Source organism: Mobula hypostoma, chromosome 22 (assembly GCF_963921235.1).
Source record: "Mobula hypostoma chromosome 22, sMobHyp1.1, whole genome shotgun sequence".
In the NCBI taxonomy this organism is placed as follows: domain Eukaryota; kingdom Metazoa; phylum Chordata; class Chondrichthyes; order Myliobatiformes; family Myliobatidae; genus Mobula; species Mobula hypostoma.
This window is the reverse complement of record NC_086118.1, coordinates 10,523,068-10,550,811: the sequence shown is the minus strand read 5'-3', so window position 1 is coordinate 10,550,811 and position 27,744 is coordinate 10,523,068. Positions and strand designations below refer to the sequence as shown.

The following is a 27,744-nucleotide window of genomic DNA, read 5'->3' as shown; positions in this document are numbered from 1 at the left end:
GTAGGTCTTTCGTGACAGCGAGGTTTCGTAAAGCGAACGTTCGAAAAGCGGGGGTCACCTGTATTCTATGACACTTTAATTTTCAAAAATATTGTTTTGTAAATCCTTAGTACATTTTATGCAGAATCATTTGAAGTTCCTGGAAGCAACTAAACTTTTTGATGTGCATTATCTTAGTTAATTTTTATACTTGTGAAAGGTTTGGTATTGTATAATTAATTCAGAAAGAAGGAATTTGCCCTATATCACTAATGCAACCTCTATGGAAAATTAATCCTCTTAGTGTTGTATCCCTTTTTTTCCTCTCCATGAAGATGTGTACACCATATGTTCTGTAGCTAATAATAAACCATGCATAATTTATTTCATAATAAACAGGCTATAAAGACTTGATTCAATTCAAAAACAACTTTTGTAATTTTGTAATTATCCTTGAGAAATGAGAAACCAGGCAAGAAATCTGTAATGGATGGACCCTAATTGTAAGCGAGATGGTAAATGCTACAGAGATAGCAGGAGATTTATATTTGCCAATATGAATCTTGTTTTCAAAAAGATAGCAAAGCAGATGTTCAGGCAAGTGCATGAGATGCTAGGCTGCTCCTTTGCAAAAGGTTAGTGTTTTGTGAGGAGCTGACCTAAAATGTTTTTCAACATTTTCAATCTTTTTAAAAAAGAACGTTAGGAACTTATAACTTGCAAATGCAGAGTTGTCAAAGTGAACGAAAAAATGCAAACTTTAATGTAGAATTGGTGTGGGGAAACTAGTCCAAAAGAAATTTTATGACTAATGTTAAAAGTTCTCATTTGGAATGGACTTACAAACTTGTGGAATGGAATTTTAGAATTGTTAAAGCTGAAATGTGGAAAATTGTAAGGTCTTCTGGCACAGGAGCCAAAATAAACTGGCTGCTTTCAAACACGTGTATGATGATTATGCTTGAGCCACATGTATTAAGTTTCTGTTGGTATTAAATGGTTTTGGTATCTATGTTATCGAAGATGTGTGAACATAAAAATTGGTTGTTTTGTTAGATAAGGTCGGAGCTCAGTCCCCGTCAGCCAGTTTATTGTAATTTTATACTCTTATCTCCTTATTTAATTTATCTTTAATATTAATCAGATTTGATTTTGGCACTATTTTGATAAAGCAAGTGGACCTCCATCAATACTATAAATTTTGAGTTGAGAAAGCTTATTTTTGTTAATCTTGCAAATGTGGAAAATCGACTCTGTGCCTACGTATGATCTGTGGCTCAGAGAACTGGCAAGTACTTTACATTTGGAGAGGCTGAGACTATGTAATGAAGACAGAGGGGACATCTTTGAAAGGATATGGGGCCCTGTATTGGCTCTCTTACGGGGTGAGGAGTGAGGTTTTTAGGTGCCGTGCACCTCTGCTGTGTATGTTTACTTTTGCCTTTATATTTTTCTCTTTTTTGCTGCTCAATATTTAATTTGATTTTGTTGTGGTTTTTGTGGATGTGCTGTGTTTTTGTTTGTTAGTAATAAATAAAACATTTAAAAAAAATAAATTTTTCAATGTTAAAACATTTCATACATTGATAGGACAATTTATTAAATATGCTATAACTAAACTATGTCCAATGTCATTTCAAACCAATTATATTTGACAGCCTTGAATGATTTCTGTGTTGCAAATATTTACTTTGCTATTTGGTAATAATTCAAAGCAGTACATTTTGGATTGTACTTGATTAATTTGTAATAAACTCTCTTTATTAGGTTTTAAAAAAAAACAGAGAAAGCTTATTCGTACTTCATCTTGGTGTTTTTTTTATATATATATGTATAGGCTAAACCTATCTATGGGGGATGGCTCTGTTTGGCACCTGAAGGGACAGATTTTGAAAATCCAATGCAGAGATCTAGGGTAAGTTTCCATTCTGTGTTTTTATCTAAGTATGTTTTGACATTTTCTGAAATAAAAAATAAAATGCTAGAAAAACTCAGCATGTGGGTTTGGATACGGAAGGATAAATAATTAATGATTTGGGTCTTTGACTCTGAAAATGAACTAAATATTGGTACCAGACTTTTGTTTTAAAACCATTCTTATGTGTATCTATCAGTATTAGATATATCTGCAAAATGTGAAAGTTAACTTGGCAGATCCAGTGGCTATGATTTTCAGTTTTGGCATGAAAATCTGTTTCACAACCTGACAATTTGAGTAAAGAGTACACCTGATCAAGCAAGACCGATTTCTGCTTTAACTGATTTTAGACTGTAAGATATAGGAGTGAATTAGGCCATTTGGCTCATTGCTCCACCATTTTGTCATGGCTGATCCAATTTTCCTCACAGCCCAAATCTCCTGCTGTATCTCTTCATGCTCTGACCAATCAAGAATCTATCAACCTCTGCCTTAAATGTACATTAAGACTTTGCCTCCTCAACTGCTTGTAGCAATTAATTCCACAGATTCACCACTCTTTTCATCTCCATTCTAAAAAGATTGCTGCTCCATTCTGAGGCTGTTCCTGGTCTTAGACTCTCCCACCAAAGCAAGCGTCCTCTCTACATCCACTCTATCAAGGCCTTTACCCATTCGATAGGCTTCAATGCGGTCACCCTTCATTCTTCTGAATTCTTGTGAATACAGCCCCAAAGCCATCAAACGCTCTTCATGTGACAAGCCATTCAATCCTGGAATCATTTCTGTGAACCTACTTTGAACCCTCTCCAGTTTCAGCTGTGACGAAAAACCAAGTTATCAGAAGATTGATGCTGATGAGAGAGATAAGAGAGACAAATGGAGAAGCGTTCAAAATGTTAATGAGAGAGATTAACGAAAAGAGACACAGTTCCGAGTATTGACAGACCAGTTGCTTTGAACCTGAACTGTTTGAAGTTTGATGGACAGGCGATACCCCAGCAGGGGGATAAAAGGAACAGGTTCGCTAAGGCAAGACGCACACCACGAGATCATGAGATAACGAGACCCTGGAAATGCGGTGTGCCCCCCACAAGTTGGTGGGAGTTTGGAGGTCTGGTTGCGGGACCGACCATAGACGCACAGGGTGAAAAGGTACAATCGGCGGGAACCTGGTGTGTGTGGCCGCCCTTGCCTGGGTGCTGGGTTCACAGCGGAAGAACGGAGGGGTCACAGTCGGTGACCACAGAAGACAGAAAAGGGGTCGCCCGAAAAGCTCACTGCGAAGAACGAAAGTCTGTGTGAATCAGAATTTGCATATTCTCTCTCTCTCTCTCTCTCCCTCTCTCTCTTTCTCTCTTTTCTCTCCTCTCTCTTTCTCTCTCTCTCTCTCCTCTCCTTCCCTCTCTCCCCCCCCCTCTCCTTCCCCCCCTCTCCTTCCCCCCCTCTCCTTCCCCCCCTCTCCTTCCCCCCCTCTCCTTCCCCCCCTCTCCTTCCCCCCCTCTCCTTCCCCCCCTCTCCTTCCCCCCCTCTCCTTCCCCCTCTCTCCTTCCCTCTCTCTCCTTCCCTCTCTCTCCTTCCCTCTCTCTCCTTCCCTCTCTCTCCTTCCCTCTCTCTCCTTCCCTCTCTCTCCTTCCCTCTCTCTCCTTCCCTCTCTCTCCTTCCCTCTCTCTCCTTCCCTCTCTCTCCTTCCCTCTCTCCTCCCCCCCTCCTCCCCCCCTCCCCCCTCCTCCCCCTCCCCCCTCCTCCCCCCCCTCCTCCCCCCCCCCAACGGCACAACAGCGATTACTGCGAACTGTACTCAGCTGAACTGAACTCTGCGTCAATTGAGACTGATCATTTTACCCCTGGACTGCGATAGAGCTTGATTGATTCCTATTATCCTAGTTCCATCTACATGTGTGTTTTATCATTGCTAACCTGTTGTATTTATAACCTTACGATTAGAGTACTGTGTTACTCATTTCTTTAATAAAACTTTCTTAGTTCCAGTAATCCAGACTCCAACTAAGTGGTCCATTTCTGCCGGTTTGGCAACCCAGTTACGGGGTACGTAACACAGCACATAATTTCGAAGATAAGGGGCTCAAACATGCGCACAATACTCCCAAGTGAGGCCAGCAGTGCTTTATAAAGTCTCAACACAATATCCTTGCATTTATATTCTAGTCCTCTTGAATGACTGCCAGCATTGTATTTGCTTTCTTCACAATAGACTCAACCTGTAAATTAACCTTTAGGGAATCTTGCACAAGGACTCCCAAATCCCTTTGTACCTTTTTTTTGTATTTTCTCTCCATTTAGAAAATAGTCAATCCTTTCATTTCTTCTACTAAAGTGCATGACCATACACTTCCCGACACTGTATTCCTTTGCCCATTCTCCTACTGTCTTAGTCTTTCTGTGGCCTCTCTACTTCCTCAAAATTACCTGCCCCTCCAACTATCTTTATATCGTCTGCAAACTTTACAACAAAACCATTAATTCCATCATCCAAATCATTGACATATATCATAAAAAGAATCTGTCTGAACACAGACCTCTGTGGAATACCACTAGTCACCAGCAGCCATCCTGGGAGGGCTCCCTTCATTCCCACTCTTTGCCTCCTGCCAATTAGCAACTGCTTTATCCAAGCTAGAATCTTCCCTTAATACCTTAATTTGTAGCTTGTTAAGTAGTGTCATGTGTATCACCTTGTCAAGGGCCTTCTGAAAATCCAAGTACACAATATCAAGTGGTTCTCCTTTGTCTGTCTTGTTATTTCTTCAAAGAATTGTAACAGATTTGTCAGTCAAGATTTTATCAGGTGTCTCCAAGTACCCCGAGACCTCATCCTTAATAATCGACTCCAATATCTTCTGAGGTCAGACGAACTGACCTATAATTTCCTTTCTTTTGCCCTTATCCATTCTTGAAGAGTGGAGTGACTTTTGTAATCTTCCAGTGTTCTGAAATTATTCCAGAATCAGGTGATTCTTGAAAGATTATTACTAATACCTCCACGATCTCTTCAGCCATCTCTTTCAGAACTTATTGGCAATTCTGATGTTAGTGTTCAATGTACTTGCTGACTAGACTTTTACTAGAAACTCTGTTTCGAACCTCGGTACAAAATTTGGGTTGAACATTGAAACAACTTTTTTGCTGTTTAAAATTTGGAATGTTGGTAGCAATGAGGCAGTTTTATATTGAAGTTGCCACCATAGAGCCCTAACAAAAGTGAAATCAATGTGAATTGGGAGAATACTGGCATGAAAGAAGGTAGTTGTGATAATCGTCTTTGTTCAGGGCCATTGGAGTAGAAACTTGAGATGCCTAGTCTAGGCCAGCGGTCTTTCATTGCTTTGTTAATGATCTTTCCTCCATCATAAGGTGGAGAAGAGCTCATGGTGGAATCTTGTTAAACCAATTCCTTAGATGATGCATTTCAAACTTGTTTTCAGAAAGTGATACTCCTAGAAACCATTATTGCTTTAATAATTTAAGAGAAACTTAAATTATTAGGCTAGTTAGTCTATCCTCAACTTTAGAGAATTTGATGCAAGCAATACTTAAACGTAGTGTCTCTGAGCATTTAGACAAATGTGCACTCATCAGAGGTGCAAATTTGCATTTGTAGAACTATTTTACAAATGTTTAATCAATATCATAAAAGCTACAGAGGCTGAAATTTATAAATAAAAGTAATACTGTTCAGTTGGTCAGACAGCATTCTATGGAAATGAATAGAGAAAATTGTTTCTTGCCCTTTCTGGTGAAAGTCTAAGAGTAAATTCAGATTTTGTTAAATTGGAAATGCATAAATATTTGCTAGCCAAGCATCCAAAAATCTGATGCCACAGGGTGACAGAAATGGAAAGAGGCCTGCCATGAGATTAGAGAGTTATCAGAATAGATTCAAGGGCCTGAATGACATACCACTTCTCCTCGGATCCTGTGAAATAAGTTTTAATCTATATGTTCACTGGATGAAGTAAATTAGCAGAAATAAATTCCTAGAGTTATCGTCAAAGATTTTTAAATAGTCAATATTTGAAGAACCAGGCTACTTTAGATTGAATCTTGTGAAATGAGAAAGGGATAGTTGATTATTTGGTAGTCAAGGGGGGTGGGGGGGGGGAGTGTTTTCCAAAATCAGTTGCATTATTGAGGATTGGTGGTGATGAGTTGAGAAAGAAATCATGATCTAACAACGAAGGAGACTTGAAATTAAAACTTCAATGAGTATGGCCTGGCAAAGGGCACAAACATGGACTGTAAAAAATTTTATAGATCAGAAAAAGAGGAGGGGAGTAAGGAGAGTAAGGGGAGGCCGTGACTGACAAGGGAAGTAATGGACAGTATAAAAATAAAAGAGAAGTATAACATAGCAAAGATGAGTGGGAAGCCGGAAGAGTGGGAAACTTTTAAAGAGCAGCAGAAGGTAACTAAGAAGGCAGTACGCAGAGAAAAAATGCGGTACGAAGGTATACTAGCCAAGAATATAAAGGAGGATAGTAAAAGCTTCTTTAGGTATGTGAAAAGGAAAAAAATAGTTAAGACCAAAATTGGGCCCTTGAAGACAGAAGTGGGTGAATTTATTATGGGGAACAAGGAAATGGCAGACGAGTTGAACAGGTACTTTGGATCTGTCTTCAATAGGGAAGACACAAACAATCTCCCAGATGTAATAGTGGCCAAAGGACACTGAATTGAAGGAAATTTATATTAGGCAGGAAATGGTGTTGGATAGGCTGTTGGGTCTGAAGGCTGATAAGCCCCGGGACCTGATGGTCTGCGTCACAGGGTACTTAAGGAGGTGGCTTTAGAAATCGTGGACACATTGGTAATCATTTTCCAATGTTCCATAGATTCAGGATCAGTTCCTGTGGATTGGAGGGTGGCTAATGTTGTCCCTCTCTTCAAGAAGGGAGGAAGAGAGAAAACAGGGAATTATAGACCAGTTAGCCTGACGTCGGTGGCGGGAAAGATGCTGGAGTCAATTATAAAAGGTGAAATTACGACGCATCTGGATAGCAGTAATAGGATCGGTCCAAGTCAGCATGGATTTATGAAGGGGAAATCGTGCTTGACTAATCTTCTGGAATTTTTTGAGGATGTAACTATGAAAATGGACAAGGGAGAGCCAGTGGATGTAGTGTACCTGGACTTTCAGAAAGCCTTTGATAAAGTCCCACATAAGAGATCAGTGGGCAAAATTAGGGCACATGGTATTGGGGGCAGAGTACTGACATGGATTGAAAATTGGCTGGCTGACAGAAAACAAAGAGTAGTGATTAACGAGCCCCTTTCGGAATGGCAGGCGGTGACCAGTGGGGTACTACAGGGTTCAGTGCTGGGACCGCAGCTGTTTACAATATATATTAATGATTTAGATGAGGGAATTAAAAGTAACATTAGCAAATTTGCCGATAACACAAACTGGGTGGCAGTGTGAAATGTGAGGAGGATGTTATGAGAATGCAGGGTGACTTGGACAGGCTGGGTGAGTGGGCAGATGCATGGCAGATGCAGTTTAATGTGGATAAATGTGAGGTTATCCACTTTGGTGGTAAGAACAGGAAGGCAGATTATTATCTAAATGGAGTCAAGTTAGGAAAAGGGGAAGCACAACGAGATCTAGGTGTTCTTGCACATCAGTCACTGAAAGCAAGCATGCAAGTACAGCAGGCAGTGAAGAAAGCTAATGGCATGCTGGCCTTCATAACAAGGGGAATTGAGTATAAGAGCAAAGAGGTCCTTCTGCAGCTGTACAAGGCCCTGGTGAGACCACACCTGGAGTACTGTGTGCAGTTTTGGTCTCCAAATTTGAGGAGGGACATTCTTGCTATTGAGGGAGTGCAGCGTAGGTTCACAAGGTTAATTCCCGGGATGGCGGGACTGTCATATGTCGAAAGATTGGAGCGACTGGACTTGTATACTCTGGAATTTAGAAGGCTGGGAGGGGATCTTATTGAAACATATAAGATTATTAAGGGATTGGACACGCTGGAGGCAGGAAGCATGTTCTCAATGATGGGTGAGTCCAGAACCAGAGGCCACAGTTTAAGAATAAGGGGTAGGCCATTTAGAAGGGAGTTGAGGAAAAACTTTTTCACCCAGAGAGTGGTGGATATATGGAATGCTCTGCCCCAGAAGGCTGTGGAGGCCAAGTCTCTGGATGCTTTTAAGAAAGGAATGGATAGAGCTCTTAAAGATAGCAGAATCAAAGGTTATGGGGATAAGGCAGGAACTGGATACTGATTGTGGATGATCAGCCATGATCACTGTGAATGGTGGTGCTGGCTCAAATGGCCGAATGACCTACTCCTGCACCTATTGTCTATTGAGAAGTTAATACAGGTCTCTTCAGACTGACAGGTAAAATTATATTGGATTGAACTCCCAAGATATTTTGGAGAACACCACCGGTTGTGAGTAAATGAGGTGCTCAAAGTAATTATGAATAGAAGTTTAGTACTGAAAATTTGATGGGACATAAAAAGCAATAGATCTCCCAAATTGATTATATAAATCCTAGGGTTTTGAAGGTGGTGGTTTGGGGATGGTAAAAGTACTTGGCATAATCCAAAACAGTTTCCACAGATCAGAAAAGGCAATTAGAACAGAATTTTAAAAAATAGAGAAAGAACAGTGAACCACAGCTGTAGTCTGACATCAGTATTGGGGAAAATGATGGAATCTTTCGGGAAAATACATAATTTTTGAGTTTTAGTCAAGTGGTATAAATAAGTTGCACCAACTTTCAGCAATCTTTTGATGAGCAGCCATTTAAGAGTTCATTGGTTCCTTCCCTTGCAGACTTGGTGCTCCAGTTCCCAATATACTGCAAAGTTAAATTAAACTCTCCCAGCCAGGATATTGGTTCCCCTCCAGTTCAGGTACAACCCACCCCTCTTGTACAGGTCACCCCTTCCCCAGGAAAGGTTCCAATGATCCAAGAACTTGAAACCATGTCCCCAGGACCATTTCCTCAGCCACTCATTCATCCCTGCTATCACCCCATTCCTAACTGCAATAGCACGTGGCACTGGAAGTAATCCAGAAATGACTACTTTGGAGGTCCTTCTCCTCAGCGGTTTTCCTAACTGCATATACTCACTGTAGAGGACCTCTTTCCCCTTTTCTGCCTATGTTATTGGTGCCAATATTCAGCACGACCTCTGGCTGTTCCCTCTCCCCCATGAGAATATCCTGCAGCTACTCTGAAATACCCTGTACCCTAGAATCCTGGTGTCTCTTTTGTAGCCACAGAGTCTCCTTTCTGTTCCCCTAACTATCGAGTCCCCTACAACTACTGCACTGCCTGACTTTACCCTTCCCTGCTGAGCCTCAGAGATGGCCACAGTGCCACTAGCCTGGCTGCTGCAGCCATGCCCTAATGGGTCACCTACCCCAGCAGTATCCAAAAAGTATACTTGTTGCCGAGGCAAGCCACAGAGCAACCCTGCACTGACTTCATAATCCCCTTACCTCTCCTGGTGGTCACCCATCTACTGAACAAAGTCTGGACTCTGGGTGTGACCACTTCTTCAAAAGTCTCATCTACAATATCTTCAGGCTCCTGAATGATCGAATGATCCTCCGTACATCCAACTGCTGCTCCAACTCCCTGATTGGGAAAATCAGGCTGGTGTTGGATCACAAGAAAGGGAATTTGTTGAATGCCTATGAGATGGCCTTTTAGAGCAGCTTATACCTGAGCCTACTCAAAGAAAGGCCATTTTAGATTGGGTGTTGTGTAATAACCCAGATCTTGTTAAGGAGCTTAACGTAAAGGAACCCGGAGGAGGCAGTGATCATAGTATGATTGAATTCATACTATAATTTGAGAGGGAAAAGTAAAAGCCATATGTATCTATATCGCTATGGAATAAAGGGAATTAGAGAGGCATGAGAGAGGAGCTTGCGCTGGTGGATTGAAGGAGGATATTGGCGGGGATGACAGCAGATTCGAGATGGCTGAAGTTTCTGGGAATAGTTCACAAAGTACAGGATAGATATGTCCCACAGATGAAGAAGTTCCCAAATGGCAGGGTAGGCAACCATGGCTGACAAAGGAAGTTAAGGACTGCATAAAAGCCAAGGAAAGGACATACAAGGTAGCAAAATTGAGTGGGAAGTTGGATGATTGGGAAGCTTTAAAATCCAACAAAAAGGCAACTAAAAAAGCCATAAGAAGGGAAATGATGAAATACAAGGGCAAACTAGCCAATATAAAGCAGGATACCAAAAGTTTTTTTCAGTTATATAAAGAATAAAAGGGAGGTGAGAGTTGATACTGGACCACTGGAAAATAACACTGGTGAGGTACTATTGGGGGACAAAGAAATGGCAGATGAACTTAATGGGTACTTTGCATCTGTCTTCACTATAGTAGTGCGTCAGAAGTCTGTGAATGCCATTGGTATTACAAAGGAAAAAGTGCTAGGCAAACTCAAAGGTCTTAAGGTGGATAAGTCACCTGGGCCAGATGGACTGCATGCCAGAGTCCTGAGGGGTTGCCGAAGAGATAACGGATGCATCGGTCATGATCTTGCAAATGTCACTCCACTCCTTAAGAAGGGAGGAAGGCAAAAGAAAGGAAATTATAGTCCAGTTAGCCTAACCTCAGTGGTTGGGAAAGTGTTGGAGTCTATTATTAAGGATGAGGTTTTGAGATACTTAGAGATTAATGATAAAATAAGTCAAAAGTTAGCATGGTTTCTGTGAAGGGAAATCTTGCCTTACAAATCTGTTGGAGTTCTTCGAGGATGTAACAAGCAGGGTGGACAAAGGAGGGGCAGTGGATGTCATTTACTTGGACTTTCAGAAGGTGTGTGATAAGGTGCCACACATGAGGCTGCTTAACAAGGTAAGATCCTATGGCATTACAGTTAAGATACTGGCATGGAGAGCAGAGTGGCTGACAGGCAGGAGGCAGCTAGTGGAAATAAAAGGGGTCTTTTCTGTTTGGCTGCCAGTGACTAGTGATGTTCCTCAGGGGTCAGTATTGGGACCGTTACTTTTCACATTGTTTGTCTTTCTTTTTCAATCTTTTCATTAATATCAAATTCTCAAACATTACAAAGAATTGATACAAAGCTATTGGGATTACACTGTTAATAATAAATATATATATATATATACATACACATACACACACACACACACACACACACACACACACACACACACAGTTGATATCCAGATATTAACCTCCAAAAATCTTACAGAGTACAAAAACAGTAGTATATAGAGAAAAAAAATACAAAAATATCATGGGAAAAGAAAGAAGAAAAAAATACCCCATAAGAAATAAAACCCTAATCTAAATCATATTGTCAGTGATTTAGATAATGGAATTGATGGTTTGCTGGCAAAGTTTGCAGACAATACAAAGATATTGTGAGGGTCATGTTTTTTGACTTCTCCAGTGCGTTCAACACCATCTGCCCTGCTCTGCTCTGCTGGGGGAGAAGCTGACAGCGATGCAGGTGGATGCTTTCCTGGTGTCATGGATTCTCGATTACCTGACTAGCAGACCACAGTACGTGTGCTTGCAACACTGTGTCCAACAGAGTGATCAGCAGCACTGGGGCTCCACAGGGGACTGTCTTGTCTCCCTTTCCCTTCACCATTTACACCTCGGACTTCAACTACTGCACAGAGTCTTGTCATCTTCAGAAGTTTTCGGATGACTCTGCCATAGTTGGATGCATCAGCAAGGGAGATGAGGCTGAGTACAGGGCTACGGTAGGAAACTCTGTCACATGGTGTGAGCAGAATTATCTGCAGCTTAATGTGAAAAAGATTAAGGAGCTGGTGGTAGACCTGAGGAGAGCTAAGGTATCGGTGACCCCTGTTTCCATCCAGGGGGTCAGTGTGGACATGGTGGAGGATTACAAATACCTGGGGATACAAACTAACAATAAACTGGACTGGTCAAAGAACACTGAGGCTGTCTACAAGAAGGGTCAGAGCCGTCCCTATATCCTGAGGAGACTGAGGTCCTTTAACATCTGTCGGACAATGCTGAGGATATTCTACAAGTCTGTGGTGGCCAGTGCTATTGTGTTTGCTGTTGTGTGCTGGGGCAGCAGGCTGAGGGTAGCAGACACCAGCAGAATCAACAAACTCATTGGTAAGGCCAGTGACGTTGTGGAGATGGAACTGGACTCTCGAACAGTGGTGTCTGAAAAGAGAATGCTGTCTAAGTTGCATGTCATCTTGGTCAATGTCTCCCATCCACTACATAATGTACTGGTTAGGCACAGGAGTACATTCAGCCAGAGACTCATTCCACCGAGATGCAACACAGAGCGTCACAGGAAGTCATTCCTGCCTGTGGCCATCAAACTTTACAACTCCTCTCTTGGAGGGTCAGACACCCTGAGCCAATAGGCTGGTCCTGGACTTATTTCCTGGCATAATTAACATATTACTATTTAACTATTTATGGTTTTATTACTATTTAATTATTTATGGTGCAACTGTAACGAAAACCAATTTCCTCTGGGATCAATAAAGTATGACTATGAGATAGGTGGAGAGGTAGGTAATACTGAGGAAGTAATGCAATTGCAGCAGGACTTAGACAAATTGGAAGAATGGGCAAAAATGTGGCAGATGGAATACAGTCTTGGGAAATTTATGATAATACATTGCGGAAAAAAAAACAATAGTGTGGACTATTATCTAAATGGGAAGAAGATTCAAACATCAGAGGTGCAGAGGAACTTGGGAGTCCTCATACAAGACTCCCAGAATGTTAATTTACAGGTTGAGTCTGTGGTAAAGAAGCCAAATGCAATGTTGGCATTCATTTCAAGGGGAATAGAATATAAAAGCAAGGAGATACATCAACCCTTATAGGACACTAGTCAGGCCGCACTTCAAGTATCATTAAAGTTTTGAGACCCATATCTCAGAAAAAAATGTGTTGGCATTGGAGAGAGTCCAGAGGAGGTTCATGAGGATGATTCTGGGTATGAAGGAGTTAACATCGGAGGAGTGTTTGGCAGCTTTGGGCCTGTACTCGCTGGAATGCGGGGAAATCTCATTGAAGCCTACTGAATGTTGAAAGGACTAGATAAGGTGGATGTGGAGAGGATGTTTCCTATAATGGGGTATCTGGAACTAGAGGGTACAGCCTCAAAATTGAGGGGCAACCTTTTAAAACATAGGTAAGGAGGAGTTTTGTTAGCCAGGGAGTAGTGAATCTGTGGAATGCTCTGCTGCAGACTGCAGTGGAGGCCAAGTCCGTGGGTATATTTTAGGCAAAAGTTGATAGTTTCCTGATCAGTCAGAGCATCAAAGGATAAGGCGAGAAGGCAGGTATATGGGGTTGAGTGGGATCCAGGATCAGCCATGATGGAATGGCAGAGCAGACTCAATGGGATGAATGACCTAATTCTACTCCTATGCCTTATGGTCTTGACCCAGTCAGTCAAGCGCTGAAGTTGACTGCACTTATCGCAGATGCAGTCATCAGGGAAACACTCAGGTATTCTGAATTCTCACATTTGACAGATGTAAACAGATTAAGTGAATGGGTAAGCACATGGCAGATGAATGAAATGTGGAAAAATGTGAGATCACTCAGCATTTTTAAAATGGCTCTGATGTTCAATTCAGGGTTACTTGGCATCTTGTATACAAAACATTCAGTTAACATGCAGCCACAGGAAGCAATTAGGAAGGCAAATTGTCCATATTACCATAAGAACCTAATATGTAGGAGCAGAATTAGGCCATTTAGCCCATTAAGTCTACTCTGCCATGTTATCATGACTGATTCATTTTCCCTCTCAGTGCCAATCTCCTGCCATGCCCTGACTAATCAAGAATCTACCAGGGGGGGGGGTCACGTGATGACGTGGGATTGAGACGTGTAAATCCAGCTGTCCCGTAAAAAATCAGCAAATTACTGTTTAAACAAAGTAAAGTTAATAAATACTTTCTGAAAACTACTTATAAACTCCGTAAGACTACTGTACGATATGCTTCGTAAACCGCAACAGAAGAAGTCTGTTGTTGTGAAGTCGCCGCGAGATGGGAAGAAAAAAGAGCCTACTGCAGCAATGGAGCCTCAGATTCAGGTTGGATATCCTTCAGAGGAGACGCATTTTATCTCTGGCATAGGAGAACGGAGCAATGGCGGCGGTAGCGGTCTCTCGGAAGAAGATGCCAGAAATGCGCTTGCGCAAAGAAGTACACATGCGCAAATCGACACAACTTAAACTACAAGAACTGACGGCCCATGCAACTGTAAGTGACTCAGAGTCAGAATTGGATTCTGCAGAGAATACAGATGAAGAAGAGGAGGAAGAACTGGAAGAGACTGGAAGTAAAGGAGATGACAGAGACATAAGAGAGGCTTTATTGCAATTAACGGCTGAACTAAGAAAATTAAGAACAGAGCTTAGAGATGTGAAGATGTGCTGTGATAAAGCTATGAAAAGATGGTAAAATGGATAAGAAACTTCAGAAGATAGAAAGAACAATGGAGCATATTAACGATAGAGTGGAAAAAACAGAAAATGATGTGCTCGTCTGGAACATGGAAAGAAATCGACTCTTGGAGAAATTGGATGTGTTGGAAAATTTTAGTAGACTTAATAATATTAAAATTGTTGGTCTTAAAGAAGGTATAGAGGGAGATAATCCAATAGAATTTTTTCAATGATGGATCTCGAAAACCTTGCAAATGAAAGAGGAAGACCGATCAATTGAAATTGAGCGGGTACATAGAGCTCTAAGACCAAAACCACAAGATGACCAATATCCATGATCAATTTTAATAGAATTCTTAAGATTTCAAGACAAAGAAAGGATTCTACAACACACATCAAAGTTGCTGGTGAACGCAGCAGGCCAGGCAGCATCTATAGGAAGAGGCGCAGTCGACGTTTCAGGCCGAGACCCTTCGTCAGGACTAACTGAAGGAAGAGTGCGTAAGGGATTTGAAAGCTGGAGGGGGAGGGGAAGATGCAAAATGATAGGAGAAGACAGGAGGGGGAGGGATGGAGCCAAGAGCTGGACAGGTGATAGGCAAAAGGGGATACGAGAGGATCATGGGACAGGAGGTCCGGGAAGAAAGACGGGGGCGGGGGGGTGACCCAGAGGATGGGCAAGAGGTATATTCAGAGGGACAGAGGGAGAAAAAGGAGAGTGAGAGAAAGAATGTGTGCATAAAAATGAGTAACAGCTGGGGTACGAGGGGGAGGTGGGGCCTAGCGGAAGTTAGAGAAGTCAATGTTCATGCCATCAGGTTGGAGGCTACCCAGACGGAATATAAGGTGTTGTTCTTCCAACCTGAGTGTGGCTTCATCTTTACAGTAGAGGAGGCCGTGGATAGACATGTCAGAATGGGAATGGGATGTGGAATTAAAATGTGTGGCCACTGGGAGATCCTGCTTTCTCTGGCGGACAGAGCGTAGATGTTCAGCAAAGCGGTCTCCCAGTCTGCGTCGGGTCTCACCAATATATAAAAGGCCACATCGGGAGCACCGGACGCAGTATATCACCCCAGTCGACTCACAGGTGAAGCGATGCCTCACCTGGAAGGACTGTTTGGGGCCCTGAATGGTGGTAAGGGAGGAAGTGTAAGGGCATGTGAAGCACTTGTTCCGCTTACACGGATAAGATTACAGGTGGCTGCCCAAGCTGCCAAGAAGAGAGAAGGGCCACTGATGATAGAGGGGAAGAAAATTTTTTTCTACCCTGACATAAGTTATGAACTTTTGAAGAGGAGGAAGAAATTTAATCCAGTGAAAAAAGCCCTATGGGATCACGGTTATCAATTTATATTGCGTTATCCTGCAACCTTGAAGATTTTTTTGACTGGTGGAGAAAAAAGATTTTTTGATGATTACTGGAAAGCGGAGGAGTTTGTGCGAGATTCTTTGAATATTCACCAGATACAAGAACAAACCCAGGGGAGCGAGATGGATTGAAGATGAAGACTGGATCAAGGAGTAGGCCTATTGGATTTTTAGGTGGATGAATGTATAAATATATTATTATATGATGGAGGGGAAGAAAGGTTAAAATTTGAGGAATACTAGCTGGGAATAATGACCTTAATTTCTTTTTTTATATATATATATACAATTTTTTGTTATGGGGGAGCTGGAAGAAACGCTGATCAATCGCTACGTTATTCATGTGTGCAAACGTGGCAATAGCCACGATCTGCAAAATGGAGGGGAGTAGTGTTGTGTATCTTTTCATTCACAACATTAGTGGGGGGGTACTTTGTTTTTTCTTTTTTGTATCTCATCTATTTATTTAATTTTTTTCTTTTTGCCTGGATGATTGGAAGGGAAACACATAACAACATGGTGAAGTTCAAAGAGATTCCTCAGGGAACTATGAGAGTTGAGAAGCTAAGTAATATTTTAGATATGATAAAGATCTTGGTTCCTTGGGGAAAGTAACAAATATATATAAAATTTATTTTTAATCCCACGGAGCATGTGGAAACCTTCCGATATTCAGGTGGTTCTTTTTTTTCTCTTTTTTTTCTTTTCTCTTTAGGTAGTAGTATATATTGGGGGGGAGGGTAGATTTTTTTTCTCTTGTATTTACTTTGAAACCGCAATAAAAATTATATTAAAAAAAAGAATCTATCAGCATCTTCTTTACGTATACCCGATGACTTGGCCTCCACCGCTAACTGTGACATCGAATTGCAGATACACCACTCTCCAGCTAAAGAAATTCCTCCTCATCTCCATTCTAAAAGGGCAGCCCTCTACTCTGAGGCTGTGTCCTCTGGTCTTAAGATTCCCCACCATAGGAAACATCCCCTCCATTGAGGCCCTTCAACCTTTGTCGGTTTTCAATCAGGTCACCCCTTATTTCTCTGAATTCCAGTGAGTAAAAGCCCAGAGCCATCAAAGCTCCTCATACGACAAGCCTTTGAATCCGGGAATAGTTTTCATGAACCTCCTACAAGCCCTTTCCAATGTCAGCACATCCTTTCTTAGATAAGGGGCCCAAAACTGCTCACAATACTAAGGCCTCACCAGTCCTTTATAAAGCCTCAACATTACATCCTTGCTTTTAGATTTTACTCCCCTTAAAATGAATGCTAATATCGTATTTGCCTTCCTAGCCAACAATTCAACCTGCAAGTTGACCTTTAGGGAATCTTGCATGAGGACTCCCAAGTCTCTTTGCACCGCAGCTTTTGAATTTTCTCTCTTCTTAGAAAATAGTCTATGCTTTTACTTCTTCTACCAAACTGCATGACCATACATTTCCTAACACTGTATGCCATCTACCACTTCTTTTCCCATTCTCCTAATCTGTCTGAGTCCTTCTGTAGCTACACCCTATCCTCGTTATATGCGAGGGATATGTTCCTCGAAGCTGACGCATAATGTGAAATCGCATAATGTGAATAATTATTTAAATAGAGAAAATAGGGATGCGTTCCAGAGGACTTCCTAAATATGTTGTATCTGTAATTTATTCACATTTTCATACCAATACGACACAAAAGCAGTACTACAAGACATTTGTATTATATTTAATCAATTTAAGGTGTTATGAGATATGCTGCCTTCCCCCTTTCTTTCCAGTCCAGATGAAAAGTCACTGCCCAAAATATCAACTACCTATTTATTTTTATAGAACATGCCTGACCTGCTGAGTTCCTCCAGGATTTCGTGTGTTGCTCTGGCTTTCCAAACCCTATAGAATCTCGTGTGTTATCTGCCTTTCCTTTACTATATTGTTCCTCTTTTCAGATAGTTAACCTTAGTTTTGATTCATATATAGAGAAGCACAGATTGGATTTAGCTAGGTGTAAATTACAATTTCCCCTATTCTGTTTGATTTATGTTCTGGTTATTTTCAACCTTTGTTGCAAGTCTGTAACTTACATTTGAAAGTCAGATTTAGTATGTAGAAAGGAACTTGGAGATGAGTGCAAAGGTGCAGCTTTCTATCTAAAAAGAAACACTATGGAATTAAAAAAAAATGTGTGTTCTTGATACAGTGAGTTAATCTCATGGTGTGCCTGAGATTATCTAGCTGCTAAAATATAATTGGAGGAAAAAAGCAAAGTGGTTTGCTTTAAAATATAATCCATTGCATACTGATAAGTAAATTTGGTATTTCAAAATTAGATGAGCAATTAAACATAATTGTATTAAATGTATAAATTGATGTAATTTAAATAAAATTAAGATGTGGCAGTTTCAGGGGATCTCTGTCCACGCACTATTGAAAATGTGCCCAATGTACTCTGCTTCATCCATATGAGTGCTTTAGATGACTGGAGTCCACAGTGAAATTGTTGGCAGTAAAGTTGTGTCTTTAGCTTGGAGTTGATTAACTGAAGTCTGAGATTTGGACACTGTCATGTTTAGGGAAGGAGAAATTTACATAAATATACTCCAAGATACAGCCAAGTCTCTTAAATTCGGTGCTGCAGAGTTGTCAGTGACTTTTAGGCAGGGCAAATCTATGAGAGCTTGTATGGATTGTGGAGGCAGTGTACAAAAAGCCTCAGCCCTTTCACTTGTCCAGTGGGTATGAGCTGCTGCAGGCTTTTATGCATTGAGCTTAAGCAGATCAGTGAACTAAACCTAGACTGAGCTACAAGGGTCCATTCAAGATGAGTGTGTAAAGGAGTGGTGTTGTGATGAGGATAATCTAGAGAGAGGGATTGATCCTATGATCTGAGTTGCAGAGACTTATGTTGATTTTGTTGTGTCAGCATTTTTTTATTCATGGTCAACGAAGAGTTAGGATTGGGACATAAAAATGTACTGGCGCAGGTGGGACCTGTATAAGAGAGACGGGTTACACCTGAACTACAAGGGGACCAATATCCTTGCAGGGAGGTTTGTTAGTGCTTTTGGAGAGGGTTTAAACTAGATTTGCAGGGGGATGGGAACCTGAGTGTCAGAGCGGATAGTGGAGCGGGGGTGAAAATAAATGATGTTAAAAGTTCATGCAAAAGCACAAATAGAAGGGTTGTGTGTGGTGGTAATAATCTTCTGAGGTGTGTCTATTTCACTGCAAGGGGTATTATGGGGAAGGCAGACGAGCTGAGGGCATGGATTGACACATGGAATTACGACATTATAGCCATTAGTGAAACTTGGCTACAGGAGGGGCAGGACTGGCAGCTTAACATTCCAGGGTTCCGATGTTTCAGACGTGATAGAGGCAGAGGAATGAAGGGTGGTGGCTGGGGGTGGCATTGCTAGTCAGAGAAAATGTTACAACAGAGCTCAGGCAGGACAGATTAGAGGGCTTGTCTACTGAGGCCAAATGGGTGGAGCTGAGAAACAGGAAAGGTATGACCACATTAATGGGGTTGTATTATAGATCACCCAATAGTCAGCGAAAATTGGAGGAGCAAATCTGCAGAGAGATAGCAGACAACTACAGGAAACAAAGTTGTGATAGGGGATTTTAATTTTCCATGTATTGATTGGGACTCCCATACTGTTAAAGGTCTAGAGGGGTTAGAGTTTGTAAAATGTGTTCAGGAAAGTTTTCTAAATCAATATATAGAGGTACCAGCTAGAAAGGATGCAATATTAGATCTCCTGTTAGGAAACGGGTTAGGACAGGTGACGGAAGTGTGTGTAGGGGAACACTTTGGTTCCAGTGATCATAACACCGTTAGTTTCAACTTGATCATGGATAAAGATAGATCTGGTCCTCAGGTTGAGGTTCTAAACTGGAAAAAGGCCAAATTTGAAGAAATGAGAAAGGATCTAAAAAGCGTGGATTAGGACAGGTTGTTCCCTGGCAAGGATGTGATTGGTAAGTGGGAGGCCTTCAAAGGAGAAATCTTGAGAGTGTAGAGTTTGTATGTTCCTGTCAGCAAAATGAATAAGCATAAGGAACCTTGGTTCTCAAGGGATATTGGAGCTTTGATAAAGAAGAAGAGAGATGTATGACATGTATAGGAAACAGCGAGCAAATAAGGTGCTTGAGTATAAAAAGTGCAAAAAAAACTTAAGAAATCAGGGGGGCTAAAAGAAGACATGAGGTTGCTTTGACAGTCAAGGTGAAGGATAATCCAAAGAGCTTCTACAGGTATATTAAGAGCAAAAGGATAGTAAGGGATAAAATTGGTCCTCTTACAGATGAGAGTGGTCGACTATATATGGAACCAAAAGAAATGGGGGAGATCTTAAATGGGTTTTTTGTGTCTGTATTTACTAAGGAAGCTGGCATGGAGTCTATGGAAATAAGGCAAACAAGTAGTGAGGTCATGGAACCTATACAGATTGAAGGGGAGGAGGTGCTTACTATCTTGAGGCAAATCAGAGTAGATAAATCCCCAGGACCTGACAGGGTATTCCCTCAGACCTTGAAGGAGACTAGTGTTGAAACTGCAGAGGCCCTGGCAGATATATTTAAAATGTCGGTATCCACAGGTGAGGTGCTGGAGGATTGGAGGATAGCTCATGTTGTTCCGTTATTTAAAAAAGGCTGTAAAAGTAATCTGTGAAATTATAGGCCGGTAAATTAGATGTCGGTAGTAGGTAAATTATTGGAAGTAGTAGTAAGAGATAGGATCTACAAGTATTTGGATAGACAGGGACTTATTAGGGAAGAGTCAACATGGCTTTGTGCATGGTAGGTCATGTTTAACCAATCTATTAAGAGTTTTTCGAGGAGTTGACCAGGAAAGTGGATGAAGAGAAGGCAGTGGATGTTGTCTACATGGACTTCAGTAAGGCCTTTGACAAGGTCCCGCATGGGAGGTTAGTTAGGAAGGTTCAGTCGCTGGGTATACATGGAGAGGTAGTAAATTGGATTAGACATTGGCTCAATGGAAGAAGCCAGAGAGTGGTAGTGGAGGATTGCTTCTCTGAGTGGAGGTCTGTGACTAGTGGTGTGCCACAGGGATCAGTGCTGGGTCCATTGTTAGTTGTCATCTATATCAATGATCTGGATAATGTGGTAAATTGGATCAGCAAATTTGCTGATGATACAAAGATTGGAGGTGTAGTGGACAGTGAGGAAGGTTTTCAAAGCTTGCAGAGGGATTTGGACCAGCTGGAAAAATGGGCTGAAAAATGGCAGATGGAGTTTAATACAGACAAGTGTGAGGTATTGCACTTTGGAAGGACAAACCAAGGTAGAACATACAAGGTAAATGGTAAGGCACTGAGGAGTGCAGTAGAACAGAGGGATCTGGGAATACAGGTACAAAATTCCCTAAAAGTGGCATCACAGGTAGATAGGGTCGTAAAGAGAGCTTTTGGTACATTGGCCTTTATAAGTAAAAGTATTGAGTATAAGAGTTGGAATGTTATGATGAGGTTGTATAAGGCATTGGTGAGGCCAAATTTGGAGTATTGTATGCAGTTTTGGTCACCAAATTACAGGAAGGATATTAATAAGGTTGAAAGAGTGCAGAGAAGGTTTACAAGGATGTTGCTGGGACTTGAGAAACTGAGTTACAGAGAAAGGTTGAATAGGTTAGGACTTTATTCCCTGGAGCGTAGAAGAATGAGGGGAGATTTGATAGAGGTATATAAAATTATGATGGGTATAGATAGAGTGAATGCAAGCGGGCTTTTTCCACTGAGGCTAGGGGAGGGAAAAAAACCAGAGGACAGGTTAAAGGTGAAGGGGGAAAAGTTTAAAGGGAACATTAGTGGGGGGCTTCTTCACACTGAGAGTGGTGGGAGTGTGGAATGAGCTACCAGATGAAGTGGTAAATACGGACTCACTTTTAACATTTAAGTAAAACTTGGATGGGTACATGGTGAGAGGTGTATGGAGGGATATGGTCCGTGTGCAGGTCAGTGGGACTAGGCAGAAAAATAATGCGTCAGAGCCAAGAAGGGCCAAAAGGCCTGTTTCTGTGCTGTAATGTTCTATAGTTTTATATAGTTAAGGAATTTAACAACATAAATTGAACTAAGAATGCCATCCTTTTAGAGCAAATACAAACAGCTAGGATATAAATTAAGAAGGAGAACCATGTAGTCAGTAACATCTCAGTCACGTGTAAATTGCTGTAGATGATAAAATCATAGTGGATGACTGGCTCAAAGATGGTGTGGGAGAAATGGATTGCAGTTTGGGGAAGTACCAAAACAAGTTGAAGGTAGTGCAGTGGGGAAAATTATCTGCCAATTCCCATTCCTGTTCTGATGTGGTGGTCCATGGCCGCATCCTTGTGCCGAGATGAGGTCATCTTCAGTGCGGAGAAGCAACACCTTATATTCTGTCTGGGTACTCTCCAACCTGATGGCATGAACATTGATTTCTCCTTCTGTTAAACAAAACCCTTTATTCCTTACTCTGACCTTTTACTTCTTCTCACCTGCTTATTACTTTCCCCTGGTCCCCTCCTCCTTCCTCTTCTATGGTCTACTCTACTCTCCAATCAAATTCCTTTTCCAGTCCTTGACCTTTTTCACCCACCTGGCTTCGGCTATCACCTTCCAGGTTGTCCCCCACATCTTTTTGTTCTGGCATCTTCCCCCTTGCTTCTCAGTTTGGAAGAAGGGTTTTATTCTGGCATCTTCCCCCTTCTCAGTTCTGAAGAAAGGGTTTTGGCCCAAAAGTCAACTTTTCCATAGATGCTGCCTGACCTGCTGATTTCCTCCAGGATTTTGTGTGTGTAGCTTTGAATTTCTAGCATGTGCAGATTTTCTCATGTTGGTGTAAATGGATTTTAATAAGGCATTTGACAAGAATCCCCATGGTAGGCTCATGCAGAAAATCAGGTGTTAATGGGATCAGGGAAACTTGGCTGCATAGATTCCGATTTAGCTTGCCCACAGAATGCAGAGGGTGGTTGTTGATGGAGTGTATTCTTCCTGTAGGTTGGTGACCAGTGGTGTTCCGCAGGGATCCATTCTGGGACCCCGTCTCTTTATGATATTTATAAATGACTTGGATGAGAAAGTGGAAAGATGGGTTAGTAAGTCTGCAGATGACAAAAGCTGGTGCTGTGTGGATAGCGTGAAAAGGTGGTCCCATTTCTAACCCTGCCTCTTTCGGGCAGATGGGGCTCATTAACTGTGGTTGGCAACTCATCTAGGAGAAGGAAAACTCTGATCTCAAACCTCCACTGCCTTATGGCTATACCCACTCATGGGGAAGGTTTCGGGAGCAAATCCCGAGGGGAAAAATCATGAGCTGAAGTCCCTAAGGCTGTCCTACATTAAGTTTATTTTTGACTGGCAACTCCTGCAAAGCTGCTGGTACCAAACTGTATTGGTCTCTGCCATTCCTTTGGGTTTATTGGATACATGGAGAAATGGAGCTTGCTACATGGGCAACAGCTTGCTCTCCATATTGTACTGTCTAGGCTTGTGCATCTAGACAGCTAGGACGCAATATCCATGATCAGCTCTTACCGAGGGAGGCCCTTGCCCAGGTTACAACAGGACACTGATAGGATACAGAGTATGGCCGAGAAGTGGAGTTCAATTGGAAAAGTGTGATGCATGGAAGGTCAAAGTTGAAGGTACAGAGTTAATAGCAAGATTCTTAGCAGAATAGAGGAACCGAGGGATCTTGGGGTCCACATCCATTGATTCCTCAAATTTGCAATACAAGTTGATGGTGTGTTTTGGCTTTTATTAGTCAAGGGCTTGGGTCAAGAGCTATGAGGTATTTTTGTAGCTCTATAAAACTAAGTATTCTGAGTATTGTGTTCAGTTCTGGTTGCCTCATTATAGGAAGGATGTGGAAGTTTAAATTAAAATCCAGAGGAGATTTACAAGGATGCTGCCTGGCTTTGAAAACATGTCTTATGAGGAAAGGTGGGGTGAGCTAAGGCTTTTCTTTGGAACGAAGGAGGATGAGAGGTGACTTGACAGAGGTGATGAGAGGAATAGATAATGGACAGCCAGTGCCTTTTTCCCAAGGTGGAAATGGCTGATATGAATCAACATAATTTTAAGATGATTGGAGGAAACTATTGGGGGAATGTCAGAGGTAGATTTTTGCACAGTGATTGATGCTTCGAACACGCTGCCAGGGCTGGTGATAGAGGCAACTACATTAGGGTCATTTAAACAATTCTTAGATATTCATATGGATATAGAAAGGATGTTTCCAGTAGCGAGGGAGTCTAGGCAAGAGGGCACAGCCTCAGAATACAAAGACATCCCTTTAGAACATAGATGAGAAATTTCTTAAGCCAGATGGTGGTGAATCTGTGGAATTCATTACCATAGTTGGCTGTGTGAGGTCTTGTTATTGGGTATATTTAAAGCAGTGGCTGATAAATATTTGATTAGTAACTCCTTCAAAAGTTACAGGGAGGAAGTTAAAGGCAGGAGAGGGGTTGAGACTGATAATAAATCGGCCATGATTGAATAGTGGGGCAGGCTCAATGGGCTGAATGGCCTATTTCTGCTTGCATGTTTTCTGGTCTTGGGGATGAAAGAAAAATGGAGGGCGATAGGGGAGGAAGCTGTAGATTAGTCTTAGAGTAGGTTAAAAGGTTGGCACAACATTATGTGCCAAAGGGTCTGTACATTGTACTGTTTTTGTAACAAGATGGACAAGTTGATATACCCTATCTTCGTTATATGTGGGGGATGCGTTCCACACAGTCGACGCATAATGTGAGTAATTATTTAAATGGAGAAAATAGGGATGTGTTCCAGAGGGCTTCCTAAATATGTTTTATCTGTAATTTATTCACATTTTCATACCAATATGACACAAAAGCAGTACTACAAGACAACATTTGTATTATATTGCATCAATTTAAGGTAATATTCAATATAATAAATCATAGAAAGTTAACATCCTAGGATGTACAGTACTCACCAACAGTGGCAGGTGTGTTCGCTCCGGGAGATGAGTGGTTGTTGTGGTGTCAGGCAGCTTTACATGGATAAGGTGGAAGGTTGTAGTTGTCAGGATTCTATCAAGCACAGCAAGGGGTGAAGGAAGACTCACAGAACTCTTAGAGCTGCCGGCAGCAGGAGATGACACCGATTTGAAGGAAGTGGTGAGGGTTGTTTGCTTGGCAGCATTTTGTTTTTCAGCATAAATTTGCTTGTAGGGAAGAAGGGTTGATGGCAGGGAACGACTGAAATGCTGACTTCGTTCTAAACTTGGGTCCATATCCATCGCCATTTGTGCCAAGTGTTCCAATTTCCACCATTCCCTCACTGTTGGTAAACTCCCGAGGTTTTCAAAATCGTCTGTTGCTTGCAGCATCTGAGAGAGAGTTCGCCATTAAAAAAAAATACGTATGCCTTGAATGTGGATCACACCTTGGTTGAGTGGTTGAATCAGCAGTGTTGTGTTAGGTGGCAGGAAACGCACTGTTATGTTAGGATGAATGCTGTCCAAATGTTTAAGGTGGGCTCGTGCATTGTCAAGCAGCAAAAGAACTTTAAAGGCAAGATTCCGTTCCCGGCAGTAGTGTCCCAGAGCTGTGTTACCTTCAGCTGATGGCGTGCTGTTTATAACTTCCAACATTTTTTCAAGTGTTAAAGCGGTTCTCTGCCGCTGGGCTGATGGCCTGGGACATGACATCGGACGCGGAGGAGGCATAGTTAAATATTTCAAGCACAAAATCACTGCACCGTAGGTAAAACCAACAAAAGTTTAAGAGCGCAAGATCATGCATCCATACGTTGCAAAAACCAATGCGAGACTGGCAGGAGTGAGACTGTGAGGCGTGTGCACTTGACTTGTATTGGCGGGAAAGCGGTGCTTCTCATCCCAATAGTGAGACTGTGGTGTGTGCACATGACTTGTATTGGCGGGAAAGCAGTGCTCCTCGCATAACCGTGAGTTTTGGATGCATATAAGGAGACATTGGTAGAAATAAGTTCCTCACATAACTGAATCTACATTGTCTGAAGACGCATATAACGAGGATAGGGTGTAGTGCACAAGATAAATTGTCATGTTGTAACAGTGTAACTGCAAGTGATCAAGTTTCAGTGTTAATTATCTGAGAATATTTAACATTTTTGAGAGGTGAAAATGGAAAGTGAGAAGGTGGTCTGATTTTAAAAAAGAATGGGATGTTATTGAAAAAAGCAGAAAACATGAAGGTTAGGAAAATTTCAGCATTTGGCAAAGAAAGAAAAGTAAAATCTGAGAAGAAAGAAACTGACAAGTAGGCTATAAAATTTTCTAAAGAGGAGAAGGCCAATATTATCAAACTTTAATGTAGTTTCTTCATAAACTGTGGTAGGGGAAATTATTTCAAAAAAATAAGGAAATGACAGGGAAAATAAACAAATGGAAGAAACAAACATTCAAGAAATAGTGCGGTAGAGTACCTTGAGAGAAGATGATGCACTGAAAGTAACTAGCATTAGTGTACATGATATTGAAAAAAGTTAATGGAGCTAAAATAAAATCAGACCATGAGATGCAGGAGAAGAATTAGGCCACGACCCATTGAGTCTGCACTGCCATTTCATCATGGCTGAACCATTTTCCCTCTTAGCCCCAATCTCCTGCCTTCTCTCCATATCCCTTCATGTCCTTATCAATCAAGAATCTATCAACCTCTGCCTTAAATATAGTCAATGACTTGGCCTCCATAGCTACCTGTGACAGTGAATTCTTGAGATTCACCACTGTCTGGCTAAAGAAATTCCTCTTCATCTCCATTCTAAAAGACCACCCCCTATTCTGAACCAATATCCTCTGGTTCAAGACTCTCTCCACCATAGGAAATGTCCTTTCTACAAAATCAAACATTAGGCACTGTTGATCTGAATACTGAAGTTGTGCAAGAGCCAAGAATGGTGTTAGTTGATATATTGATTATTGCCTTCCAGAATTCCATAGAATCTGGAATACCACTCATTAGATACTGGGAGTAGGAGTAGGGTTGGAAACACAGAACCTGTTATCAGTAGTAAAGAAAATATTTAGAAAGTATTATTAAAGTAGCTGTAACAGGGCTCTTTGGTGGGGTAGGGATAGAGAAAGTATTGTTCAGTAAGGTTCAACGTGAGCTACACCAAGCAGACCATAATCGATACTATGAAGCTTTGAAGATGTATCTAGCTGAACAATGACTCAGAAGATATTTGGAGGAGGAGGAGGTGGCATGGTGGTATTTTCATTAAATTAGTAATCTTGGTACTCAGAGCAAAGTCTTGGTGATATTATTATCATCATCATCATCATCATCAGGTGCCATGCGCAGTTTGAGCTTTGACTGCCATGGTCCACACACTCCTGTTTTGGGTCAAGTGGATCAATTCATTGGTATTCATTTCAAGTTCTTTGGCTGCTGTCTCCATCATCATTTATCTTTGTCTTCCTCTTGCTTTCTTCCCTTCAATCTTTCCCATATTACCATCCATTCTAACTCCTCTTTCCTAATCACATGTCCAATGAAGTTACTTTGCCTTTTCATGATCTCATACATTATTTCTCTTTTTGTGTTTGCTCTGTTCATGACATCCTCGTTAGATATTCGTTTCGCCCATGATGTTCTTTGCATCCTCCTCAAAAACCACAGCTCTGCTGCTTCAATTCATTTCCTCATGTTACTAGCTATTGTCCAACATTCTGAGCCATATAACATAACTGGATAGATGTAACATTTCAGTACTCTGAGGTGGGTCGTCATGCCTAGTTTAGTGTTGGTCAGTATATTCTTCATTCTCGTAAAGGTGTCTTTTGCCATCCCTATTCTTCTTTTGATGTCCATGTCGCACCTGCCATCTGATGTCACCCAGCTTCCTTAGTAGCAAAAGTTCTGTACTTGTTTTATGTCTTCCCTGTTTATTCTCAGCCTGCAGATAGGATTCTCCTTCTTTTTGGATATCACCTTACATTGTCTTTTTGCAATTGATAGACTCATTTTTGCACTCTCTTCAACAACTATATCAATTAAGTTTTGTAGTTCTTCCTCCGTACTCGCA

At 41.5% G+C, this 27,744-nt stretch overlaps 1 protein-coding gene across 3 annotated transcripts in view; it reads left to right on the top strand.

Annotated features, from left to right (window-relative positions):
* The window catches only part of LOC134360175 (protein outspread-like), a 464,667-nt gene that overhangs the window by 67,174 nt on the left and 369,749 nt on the right, over window positions 1-27,744 (top strand). For all 3 annotated transcript variants that reach the window (XM_063074210.1, XM_063074212.1, XM_063074211.1), the window contains exon 2: window positions 1,817-1,894. In XM_063074210.1, the coding sequence (XP_062930280.1) occupies window positions 1,817-1,894 (78 nt within the window). The remainder of the gene's footprint in view (window positions 1-1,816; window positions 1,895-27,744) is intronic.